The sequence below is a fragment of the Ursus arctos genome, unplaced genomic scaffold (genome assembly GCF_023065955.2).
Source record: "Ursus arctos isolate Adak ecotype North America unplaced genomic scaffold, UrsArc2.0 scaffold_27, whole genome shotgun sequence".
In the NCBI taxonomy this organism is placed as follows: Eukaryota; Metazoa; Chordata; class Mammalia; order Carnivora; family Ursidae; genus Ursus; species Ursus arctos.
This window is the reverse complement of record NW_026622952.1, coordinates 24927242-24939704: the sequence shown is the minus strand read 5'-3', so window position 1 is coordinate 24939704 and position 12463 is coordinate 24927242. Positions and strand designations below refer to the sequence as shown.

At 42.8% G+C, this 12463-nt stretch overlaps 1 protein-coding gene across 1 annotated transcript in view; it reads right to left on the bottom strand.

Annotated features, from left to right (window-relative positions):
* Positions 1-12463, bottom strand: part of CSMD1 (CUB and Sushi multiple domains 1) — a 1583970-nt gene that overhangs the window by 178054 nt on the left and 1393453 nt on the right. Inside the window, exons 39-40 of the mRNA XM_048226225.2 lie at positions 9769-9838; positions 3704-3820 (exon numbers count right to left, since the gene is read on the bottom strand). Coding sequence (XP_048082182.1) covers positions 3704-3820; positions 9769-9838 — 187 coding nt within the window. The remainder of the gene's footprint in view (positions 1-3703; positions 3821-9768; positions 9839-12463) is intronic.

The following is a 12463-nucleotide window of genomic DNA, read 5'->3' as shown; positions in this document are numbered from 1 at the left end:
TGTAAGCAAGTTCCCCATAGTGCCCATTTCTTGATGAACTTCCCGGTGATACTACAACATACATTGTTTAAAATGATTTCCCAAACCTCAGACAGAGAAGGGGTTGTTAGGAGATCCCCTTCCCATAGATACAACACACACACACACACAGAGCAGCAGATGTAGGAGAGGTGCAGGCAGTGAGCAGTGATTGAAATGTGCCAATGACCACGTTCACTTGGAAGAGCTGGGTAACTCTACCGTGTTTGTTAATGTAATACCCATCACAGTATGCCTCGCTTACCAACATCATCCTAACAGAAATTTTACAGGTTAAACATCTAGTGCGACATCCGTAGAAACATATCTTCCCAATCTCCCTACCTGTCCCACTGGGAACACAGAAGCCCATCCTGGGTGGTAAATACAGGAGGTGTTCCAGAATTACGCTAAAGTTTGGTGCTAATAGGACACAATATGGGAGACCAGGGGGGAGAAATTATCGTTAAGGGTGGGGATAATCATCGTTGCTATGCTCCTGTTTTGTTTTGTTTTTTTTTTTTAATAAGAAACTTCAGGAGCATTTAACATATTCCTGGGTTTCAAACCCAAACTTACTACTCAAAATTTCCAGGGGAGCAATCTGATGTTTGCCTTTGACTTGGGTGGGCCTGGGAGGAACTTACGGCCAACATAAGGTGGAGGGAAGGGGGAGCCACAGGAGAACCAGAAGCCACAGGTAGTGCTGGAAGTACGGAGAGGGAATGAAACAGGAGAACCCACTGTGGAATAGACTGACTACAGGAGAAGAAGAAAGTGATGAATTTGAACGTGAACAGAGTCTGTGACACCCTCGGATGCCCCAGATGAGAAGATGTCACACGCAGCTGAAAACGGGGAGCTGAAATGGGTGCATTTGAGAACAAGGCAAGAGGTAGTATTTTGAGCCATGTTAATACAAGGGAGAAGAGGCAGACATAAAGGAAGACCAGGAATAGATAAAATTAATTTACTTAAGAGTGTCAAAATCTCTTGTGGGGTTGAAAGCCAGGCTGTAAATTTTTCTCAACATCACCAAAATGCACTGTAGTTCTTTAAACCTCAAAGTTTTTTTAGCAGGGACTGGAAAATCCCAAATATTTACCATGTTGAGGAAACTACCACCACTTACATGCCTTCTCCCTAAATTTGTAACTTGATGTATAGAAGGATATTTATAGATTATAAAATTTGTCACAGGAAAACCTGGTGCATTACATTTAATCTGTAATATTACAGCTGATTCTTGAACAACAAGAGCTTGAACTGTATGGGTCCACCTATAGGCAGATTTTTTACAGTACAGAGCTGTAAGTGTATTTTCTCTTCCCTAAGATTTTATTAACATTTTCTTTTCTCTAGCTCACTTTGTTGTCAGAATATAGTATATAATAAAAAATACAACATAAAACATATGTGTTCATCGACTCTTCATGTTACTGATAAGGCTTCTGGTCAACAGCAGGCTATTATTAATGGAGTTTTTATGGAATCAAAAGTCATACTTGGATCTTCGACTATGCAAGGGTCAGTACCCTGAACCCCAGGTTGTTCATGGGTCAACTGTATTCTGAAGCATAGCTACCTCTATTCTAAAAAGCTAGGGATAGTGATACTATTTTGTATGTATTTAGGATTTAAGACATAAAGTTTCTTTTTGCCTTTTCTTCAAGATGCTTTCAAAACCCAAAACTATACAGTATCAACTATTTAAAGACTTAAATTATTTTAATTATAACATTTCATAAATCTTTTTTCTCATTTTGGTATTTCTTCAAATAAATATTTTGTTTGAGTTCATAGATCATGACTGTAAGACAACTTGACTGATATTTCCCCCTGAATTGTTATCTTTCATATTGACTCATTCATGAGCAGCACAGGGAAAAAGGCCAGACAATAACCTTCTCAATCATAGGATGGTCAAGTTGGAAAAACAAGCTACTGAAATATTCATATCTATTCATGAATAATATATTTCTCATGAGATTTGAAAGGAAAGTGGGAAATACTTGGAATAATAATGAAAAAACCAGCTGACTTCTTTGTTTTCTGTTGTCGTTGTTTATACCGCCAAGCCCTGTGCTGACCTCCTCCTGAATTGTTTTAGTTAGTCCTCACCATAACCTTATGCAGTTCTTTTGGTTTTTAAGAGAGAAAAGCACCTTTCCCATTTCAGTAGACCCTACCCCACCAGAGTCAGCACTACAGTGGGCCTGCACTTCTCTGAGTCTCTGCTTTTAACCACTATGGTCATTTGTCTAATAAGCCTGTGACCCTCAAGGGCCTTAAGACGCTGTTGGAATATGGTGGGTCACATGTATGTCCCATCCAACCCCACCGCCTGACTCAACCATTGTATCAACCACGTCCCTATCCTCAGATCCCATGGAAGGGAAACAGACTGTGCTTTTGAGAACAGCTGAGCTAATGTTGGTTAAGCACAGGGCAGAACTACTTCCCTGCTTCTCAGAGTTGATGATTGAAAAAGCAAAGCTACACTAAAAAAACCTGAAGAAATAGAGAGCCTCTGTAATCCTTTTGTGGTCTCTCCCCTTCCTCTTCCCACTCTCCCTCTAGATGGACCCTTAAAGACCCCAGTGGACATGAACCTCCCATGAGGTCTCCCCAGTGGGGGTGCCCTTCCATGCTCCCCTGTTTCCATGGTGTAATGCTCCGTGTCTGTCCACAGCATGTCCGTGCTTGTACACCTGACCGACACGCACCATACCCTCCTGCCCACGATTCCTCTTGGTTGCTCTCTGCTGAGCAAGTGGACACTTCCTCTCCATTTTGTACTCCTGCTGTTGCTGCCATTCTGGGTACAGGTTCTTAAGGCAAAGCTTTGAAAACCTAATAAACAATATGATCTTCTAGGGCTGTGATTTCCACTTAAGCTTAAGTTAATTCATCATGCAACTAACATTTCACTTAGTAGATAAGTTCTCAATCACATATCCTAGGACATTCAGTGAGGACCTAATTTGGTACATCTACCAGTATGTGCTTTGAGGAAATTCACAGGTAGGGAAAACCCAAATTAATGAACCCAAATAGGAAGGAGATCATGATGCAGACAAGGAAAGGCATGATAGGGAATCAACATTTCACAAAGACCGTGATGTTCTAGAAAAGGCCATAATGAGCTTTTAGTGTCCATAACAATTAAAATTATGAATTAGTTAAGGTAGATAACCTGAAAGTTCATAACTAAATATTATAAAAAGTCATTTTCATGCACCTAAATCAATGCAATATATAATTAGAAAAATGTATAGAACAGCCCTAAAATGTGTCATAACCTGAAAAAAACCTTAAAAATCATTCCAAAGAAACAATCATTATTACATTCCAGAAATAGATTACAAAAGGTGGTATTATAAATAAAGTGATGAATAATTGAATTAGGGATGCTACATTTTATACTTCATGTGCCTACTCTATCACCCTCCATCTAATTTAATTTGCCTTGAAAAGAGCTGCATGCCTGAATTGATTTTTTTCATAACTTTCTGTTCTGGAAGTTATTCTGCCAAACCTTTATTTAAATCTCTAAGCCACTTTCAATTAAAGACAGTTACATCAACAGAATAAGGTGGATTTTTTATTCAGCTGAATTTTTTCCAAGATAGAAATTAAAAAGTTGAATTTTTAAGAATTAAAAAAAAAAAAAACTTTCACTTACCATAGCCAATGGGCAACTCGATCTTCCAGGTGCAGTCTAGGTTGTTGGGGTAGGCTCCCGGAAACCCTGGGCTCAAGATCACGCCCCCCATGCTGCTCAACGTCCCTCCGCAGGTTGCTGTGAAGTGGACAAGCGTGCTCAGTGCTGGGGGCCGTTGCTTTCTCGCAACGGATTTAATTCCAGCTGCTCTTACTGACTGTGTTACATAAAAGCAAGTCTCCAGAAGTGGATCTGCCCTTAATCACAGCACATACCTGACACGATGACTAGTTATGTGTATGCGTCTGGCTCTCCCTCTCCAGTGTCAACTACTTAAGAACAAAGACTGATTTTCAAAATGTATCTACTTTTATTACCCAGAGGCTTAGGAAAGGTTCGTCAGTTTACTGCATGTGGGTCAGACATCCCCTTGACTTTCAGGTGATGGGTGGCTATTTATTGAGTGGTAGTATTAGCTACTATTGATTCATTGGTAACTATGCGTGACCTACCAGGCTGAGTAAACACACTGCATGACTTAATTCTCATAAAGCCCTACAAAGGTTGGTGTTTTGTTACCCATTTTACAGATTAGGAAACCAAGCCTGAAGAGAAGCAATTTGCCTGAACAACACAACGAGAATTTTATGGCAACTCCATCTGGTTCCAGCACCGATCTTTTGAGCAGGATACGTTCCCTTTGGGATTCTGTTCTGTTTTGGAGTGCAGCCCACCAAAACCGCTTTCTCCCCGGGAAACCTTACGCTCACTGTCATGACCAGGCGTGAACTAAGCTCCCATGTCTGGCCTGACCTGGGTTAGTCACATTTCATGCCTCAGCTTGACTATGAAGAAAGAACCGATTTTATAACACACTTGTCAAATAACATATGTCAAAGCAGATGAAAGTCTGACCCTTGAACACTTGTGACCTAGTCAATGGCAATTTCTTATATCTCAAAGCAATGAAGCAAATGCCGTCACATCTTTGCTGGAAGTCACATTAAAAGGCTTTATGACTATTCTAACAATGTTCTTATTAGGCAAACTTGGTATTGGAAGAAACCTCTTCCAGAAATCTCTGAATCTCCACTCAGGGCCTACAGTGGAGTCTTTTTTTTTTTTTTTTTCTTTTCTTTTCTTTTCTTTTTAATCACCAATGTAGAAAAACTTTATCTGTCGAGGATACATTTGATATGGGGGAAAATCTAAATAGTCTTAAAAAATCAAGCCCAGTGAATATGTAATGGCCCAAGGTAGGGAATCCTCGCCTGCGTTTTGACACTGTATACGTTATTAAAGATGTAGTTTTAAAAAGAATTAAAAACATAGCTTTGTGAGATGAGTGAATAAAACCAGCAAAACCCTGCACGTGAACTTTGCTGTCAGTTAGAGTATGACCTCTCGGGTGCCTTCTTTGTGGGAATACCAACTATGTGGAGACACGGGTTATGGGATGCACTTCATCCACGAGTCTGTCCATTCTGGCGAAGGCAAGCTGGTGGATCTGAGAGGCATCCCTGAATAGCTTTAGCAGTACTATCCTTCCCCTCAGGACTCTCAGCCTGCAGTGAGAGTAGATATGTCTGTCCAACCACAGGGCAGATGGGCATGAAAATGCCAAATCAGTGGCAGCAACACCACGACAAACCTGAAGTAAAGGTGACATTTTTAAAGAGGCCGTTATGATTTTGAGCACAATTTTTATGAAAAAGAAGAGGAGAAGATTGGGAATGATAAAATATAAGCATCTGTGCATGTCTCCAATGGAGGATTGGGACCGCATGGCATGAACTGCCGGCTCCGTGGCTGGATGATGGAAGTCATCATCAATAGTAAGATCTCGGTTCACAGGGGCCAACTGTGGGTGTCGTGAAGACAGACGGGATGGCCTGGATGTTGGCTGGATCTCCTCTCACACAGACAATCATAACTGAATTCCTCCAAGTACTTCGTTATCACGAAATATAATCTTACTTCAGTTTATCTAAAACACAGAAATCACTGGGTGGGCGTACCAACAGAGCTCCAGAGAATTGGCATCCATCTTGTTTTCCTTCATGATATTTTAAAAACTCCACCAATGGACCTTGTCTTATTGTCTATTTGTTCAATGCCACAATCAATCTTCATCCTTCTTCCCAGGCCTTACCTGTCCACCACCATTTGGTAAACTGACCTCCTGCTTCCTGCTAGAGAAAGTCCCTCCATTCTAGACCCTTTCTTATAGTGATGTAGCCTATGTAAAGAGTTAATGTCTCCAAAAGACAAGGTATTGATTACTATAAAATAGCTGGGGATCTTACATCCTACTGGATTTATTTATCTTATTTTGTGCAAATTCCTGATTTTTTGGTGACAGTATATGGAATCTTTACTCCAGGGTGCAGGGCATGCCCCACTGGAGGGACCCCATGGTATAGGGAATGCCAGCTGGTGGAAGGGTCTAGCAAACACCTTGGCTTGTTGTGATGTTTGAAATGGTTAATATTGGTTAAGCCTGAGAATGGTGCTTGACACTGTGTAACCTGTACAGAACTGTTTTGATATAAATTGTCTTCATTAGGACTTGAAATTTCTAAGAGCTAATAAATAAAAGATTATCTCTCTACGGATTTCTAGTCTTAAAATTTCCCAGCTTGTATTAATTTGAAGCTAACAGCTAAGAAAACAAACAAACAAAAAACCCCAAAACCAAAAAACTCTTTCAATCTCTCAGATCTGACTTGGAGATTTATTGTGGGCTGTTTGTGAGTTTTCCCATGAAAAACCTTTCTCTACAGCTTGTAAAAAGTTAAGAGTGAGCAGGTGTTACGGAAGTTTGATATATCTTTGACATTTACTGATATATGAGGCAAGCTAAATAAAAGATAAAAATCAATTATATTTGGCTAACATAGGTTAACTATTTGAATAAAACACGTCCTCCCATAATGCAGAGTGCCGACAACGACACACTATTTGACTGAATACCTGTTGTGAGCTGATTTCATTTCAAAGTTAAAAATATTTCAATTCCCAAGTTTAAGGGAAGGTACCTCACTGAAAAACAAATAGGAAGGTGGACGTTCTCTAAGTAAAAGGCGGGGAGGGAGGAGGCAATCCCCTGAGCTTGGCACCCATCTCTCTCTGTTTCTCCCTTCCAGGTCACAGCTGGGATTTCAAATCTCTATACAAATAACTTCACCATTTTAGGTGACGGAGTAGCCTCGACATTTATTTTTACCAAGAAATCACTTTCAGGAAAAAAGATATGGGTCACTAGGGAACATTTTCCCTTGTAAGCAAATATGCTATGATGCGCATTACGGGGACGTGTACTGTTTCCTGCACGAGACCATCATAGAGGCTGTGGTTCTGTTTTAAAGGTTTGGCTTAGTTTTATTTCCTCTGTATATAACTCCATCTGTTTCCCGTTCAAGGTAATGAAGCTGCAGATTACCAAAAACCATTTAATACCTAGGATTTGTGGGAGACAGGGGAAAATCAGGCTTTCAGAGGAACAGGTAACAGAGAGTAGCTCTCTTGCTTTCCCTGTGAGGACCTGAACGAACCCTAAGCTCTCATATTCCTCTGCAAATGGATCGGGAACAGCGTGTGAGTAGCTCAGAGGACACTTTCCTGGCTGTACTGTGGCCTTTAAAATCATGTGCCTTTATTCAGGAAAGCTGACCTCGTTCTCCTGAAACACCACATGCACCATGAAGATGCCCGAAGGTAGTGTTCTAGAGACGAGGAGGTTCCGAGTGCACCCCATGCAGCCTCCAGGTGTGGCAAGCCAGAGAGGGACTGTGGACGAGGCATCTGTGGTCACTGTCATAATCACGCATGTTGTCTGACCGTCAGTCATCTACTGGTCATTCTGGAATCGAAGTTACTGAGAGCCTCCCATGTGCTCACAGCCGAGTGGAGAGTGACGCCCATCTCTGTCTTTAAGGTTCTGGGAGTAGCAGGGAGACTAACGTGAGCTACAGGACATTACAGCTCCACGAGAAAAAGCAGAGTCATCCACACCATAGAAATGTCTCTGTCATTGCTGTTATCCAAGCTGAGGGTGGGAGCCCGGGCCAGGCTGGGGTGAGGGTCAGGCCAGTGAGGCACCTCCCTCAGGTGCAAACTTTAAGGGCGTGCCTGGACCCTCAAACAATCTGTTGGTGCAATATTTGGAAACATCAAAAGGAATAAAAAAAAAAAAAAAGAAAGAAAGAAAGAAAAACTGTGATGATCAAAATATCAACATTTCACACAAAGAGAGAGATATTGATGCCTTCTCTTCTGGCCTGGGGCCCTAACTGGGGGCCAGCAGGGAGCTTGAGGGAGGTGGGGCACAGGGAGGGTGTAGGCGCCAGAGGCATGGACTGGAGTGGTGGCATTGGGCATCTTGGGGAAGTAAGAGCAGGAGAGCAGGTGGTGGCGGGGCCAATTCGCCAGCGGGTCCCTGAAGCTGGGAGAGGCTGTTCTGGGCTGGGTGTGGGCGTAGAGTAGAATTGAGGGGCTGTGGGCAGGTACACAAGCTCCTTCCCCTGAAACCAGGGACTGTAGGTTAGGATCCTGATGGCAATCACTTAGAAGGGGCCGTCAAGCTGCTAGAAGGCTGTGAGAACCTAAGGCTGAGAACTGAACAGGTGAGCTACGAGTGGGGACCATTTAGGTGGTAGGCCAGCAAGGCTGAGGAACTCTGCATTTGGTGGATGATATGGAAGCCGAGACAATATCCAGATTATACAAAACAGGTGATGATCCTGGGGGTCACCTAGGAAGGGGGCTCAAGGGGTGGAACAGGGTTTGAGGAAGGCAGGAAGTGTGCAGGCGGGGTAGACTGAGTTGCACAGGTGAGGGTAGCAGCTGACGAAGTCGTGTGGTCACCTGAGCTGTAAGTAAGGATTTCTGAGTCAGGCAGACAGCTTCTGGGTGGTGGTGAAGCTTGAGTCCAGAGTGAGGGGAAGACCGTGCAGAGTTGAAGGGGCTTACACTCAAGGTCTTCCGCTACAATGGAGGTAAACGAGAACCACCTCCTCTGCCCCGGGAATCACTCCCACCATGTCCTCTATGCAAAAAGTTAATTGGGCAGCTATCAGAAAGAACGAGTTCTCAATATTTGCTGCAACATGGACGGCACTGGAGGAGATAATGCTAAGTGAAATAAGTCAAGCAGAGAAAGACAATTATCATATGATTTCTCTCATCTATGGAACGTAGGAACTAGGAAGATCGGTTGGGGAAGAAAGGGATAAAGAAAGGGGGGGTAATCAGAAGGGGGAATGAAGCATGAGAGACTATGGACTCTGAAAAACAAACTGAGGGCTTCAGAGGGGAGGGGGATGGGAGAATGGGATAGGCTGGTGATGGGTAGTAAGGAGGGCACGTATTGCATGGTGCACTGGGTGTTATACACAACTAATGAATCATCGAACTTTACATCAGAAACTAGGGATGTACTGTATGGTGACTAACATAATATAATAAAAAAACATTAAAATAAAAAAAAATGTTAATTAGGCCCCAGGACATATGTTCTTCCTCCTGCAATGCTGTGTTTGGAACACCTTTCCCTAAAGAGGCAGGCTGGACACCCGTCCTAATGAGCACATCTGCAGGCAGGCCCCCTCCCTGTTTCTCCTATAAAATACTATCCCTCCAACTTCAAATCATTTATTTGTATTTCTGAATTTCGTTTCTGGAAACTCAATTTTCCTGAGGCGTAAAGGCCTACACAGAATAGCGCTCAGACTTTCAGACCTGCTGTGTTCCTTCCTTCTCATAATTAATCCACTGGCCTTCTGATACAAATGTAATTTGAGTTTAGTGCCTTGAGCTAGCAATCTTACATCTAATCCATGTGGGCTGGTCCTCAGATGATGAGAAAGCTGAGCCAGTAGCCCCCGTGGGACAAGATGCATGTTCAATTTTGCCTCACCTCTACGGCATTATGATGTGATTATTAAGTGACAACCGTTCTGAAAGAAATTTAAAAGTGTGGCATTGGAAGCCCAGAAGACTAGCTCTGGGAGCTGGCCACTAAGGGATTGCCAGTACACATGCACAGAACACCACGTCGGGCGGGGGGGGGGGGGGGGCTTCCATACCGATGCAGAGCGGGGACGGGTAGTTCCAGCGACGGACAGTTCCCGGCATGCAGGAAATGTGGGACCGGCCCTGGTTAAGAGAAAAGGAAATGAAGATCACCTCGCTGAAGACAGAGTTTGTGATCCAGTGTGAGACGATCTGTAATTTCGTTGGTTTCTTTTTTAAATTACAAACCACAAATCGTGAAATGTTTGACAAACTAATGTTTGTCCATGAATCATATACTTGGAATCAAGATAGAAAAAAAAGAATCTGTAACCACTGTATTTCTTTCTACCAACACCAAAATCTTGCAGAGTCCCTTCCAAAGGTCTGTTTGTGACATGCTCCTTTCCTGATGCTTAACAGGATGGCTTGGGAAAAACACATTGTTGTGTTTTTCTTTTTTTTTTTTTTTATCATCAGAAGTTATAGCTTTTGATGTGGGAGGCTGTAAATGATTAGGAAATACTAGGTATAGATTTGAAGGGCGGAAGGTCAGCAGGATGTAATCTGCTTCTGAGAAAGCACCTTCCTCGTCACCTTGCCTGCTTACACATCTCATACACCTCACATGCCCCTGATGGTCCCGCAAAGAACTGGGTCAGTTCCTCCTTCATCAGAGAAAAAGGAGGCTTAATATTCGTTTTATTATCAGACAGGCTGACCAACTGCCAAATAATTGTGGCCTCAGTAAAATTAATCCTCATCACCCACGGTCTCTTTATTCTTTAAATATATGATGTTTTCAACTTTTGCTCTTTGGAAAGATCTGTCGTATTATTTCTGTTTTAAAATCACACAGCAGCAGGTTAAATTATGAATGTTTTGTGCTAAAAGCTCTCTCACACTAAAAGAGAAGGTAGTAAATGGGAACCTCTTTGCAGACTATTCATTTTTATTTTATTTTTTCCCCCATGTGACTCGGGGCCTGGTCTGCGGTGGGTTCTGATCTTGTGAGTTTCCATTTGCCACAACTGGCGCAGAGGCACCTGAACACAAATCTGTAATTCATGTTAAATAATCCCAGCCAACTGGGACTCATCAAACGAGAATTTGCACTAATGCAGTTATCAACGACAAACCGATTCCCTAAGCTCGGAAACATTTCATACGCGATTCATCTGCCACAAAACTCATTTTCTCATACTTTCTGATATCTTAAAAAGTCATTACGGCAAAAGGAAACTGTATTTATTCCTAAAGAAGACCTTCTGTGCAGGACGTTGCCTGCTAAAGTTCATGCTCTATTTTCTGATCATTAAATTATCTTTAATAAATTTCTTCCTACGTTATGGAAAACACAAAGGGTAAAGGTCTTTAAAGATATTTATCAATGACTACCAATAAAATAGTCATTTATTACCAATCTAGGTCATATCCTGTTACTTATTTTGGCACAAACATTTTATATCAGTGATTCCAGCTGAAATGTGTATCATGAATCCAAAACAAGACAGGACTCCATGAAAAGAATTTTCTGTTTCCAGCTTTTCATCTTGGAAAAGGACACTGAAACAAGGCTGGAGAAGATGGAAATCCTAAAGCAGACAAAGGTCCAGGATTCCCTCTGTGTGTCTCAGGATAGCACCTCTGTACGGCGTCCAGGCAGCGCCCTAGGCAGACAGGTTCATGCAGATCTGTGTGTGAACCCTATCGGAAACCATGCTGTTCATAAATGACATGTAATTCACGCATGCTGGGATTATATTCACGTGTTAGCAAATGTGTTGTCAATTGTTAGCAACTTACAAAAAAAGTAGGGATCCTTTTTCTCTGCTGTGAATGACAAATACAGCAGCCTGTGAAGTCAAAGCTTGGCCCAGTCCCTAAAGAAGAGCCAATAGCTTTGTTTGCATTTGAAAACCCAGAACTAGTGAGCAGCCTGGCAGGGCTCTGCAGGTGTGTGTCCACAGGCCCTTTCCTGCCTGCAGTTTGTTAAACAAACCATTATAATAAGAAAGGTCCTTCCAGAATCCTCCCTCCCTTTTCTTCTCCAAGGGCTGCAAAGGTGTCCTTCCTAAAAGGGTTCTCACAGTACCTGCAAAGTGACTTCAGGAAGGAGCAGAAAGAAGATGAATGTCCCTGAGCAAACAAGTATTCAGCTGTGGGAATTCGTATTCACTTATATGCAAGGCAAAAAAAGGACATATTAATGGCCTATCAGGCTATTCTGTGGTGTCCCGCTCCATGAAACTGTGGCACGTGACACAGAATTCTTACACGGTTACGTTTTGTCTTGAAGAATCCGTTAAAATAGCCTTTGCGTGCTTGTTTAAAAACTTGCTTCGATGCAGAATGTGTATGCAAGCTCCCTCAGTAACTCTTGTTGTTTTTGCAAGGGAGGCTCTGCCCACGCTTTCAAGAGTCACAGCAATTACCCCAGTGCCCTCCAGCATCTGTAGCTTGGGGCTGTAACGAAGGGGACTTTCCACACGGATGTTAGTTTATAGTAATGGTGATGATGCTTCCTTTGCTGAGGCGTGGTAGGCAGCTCACAGGCACATCCTCTAAACTTAAAACAGGCGAATTCCCACGCGCAGCACACATGCTCGCCTGCGATGCCTTCCCAGCTTTTCTGCTCCCTGGGCCCCCCCACCATCTCCCTCCACCACCTCCTAGTCCCCACATCATGGGGTCGCCCAGGACTGACGCAGGTTGTGTGTGACACTCATAGGGGGTACTCCGTCAGGGCTTGGGGGTTGCTAGCTGTGG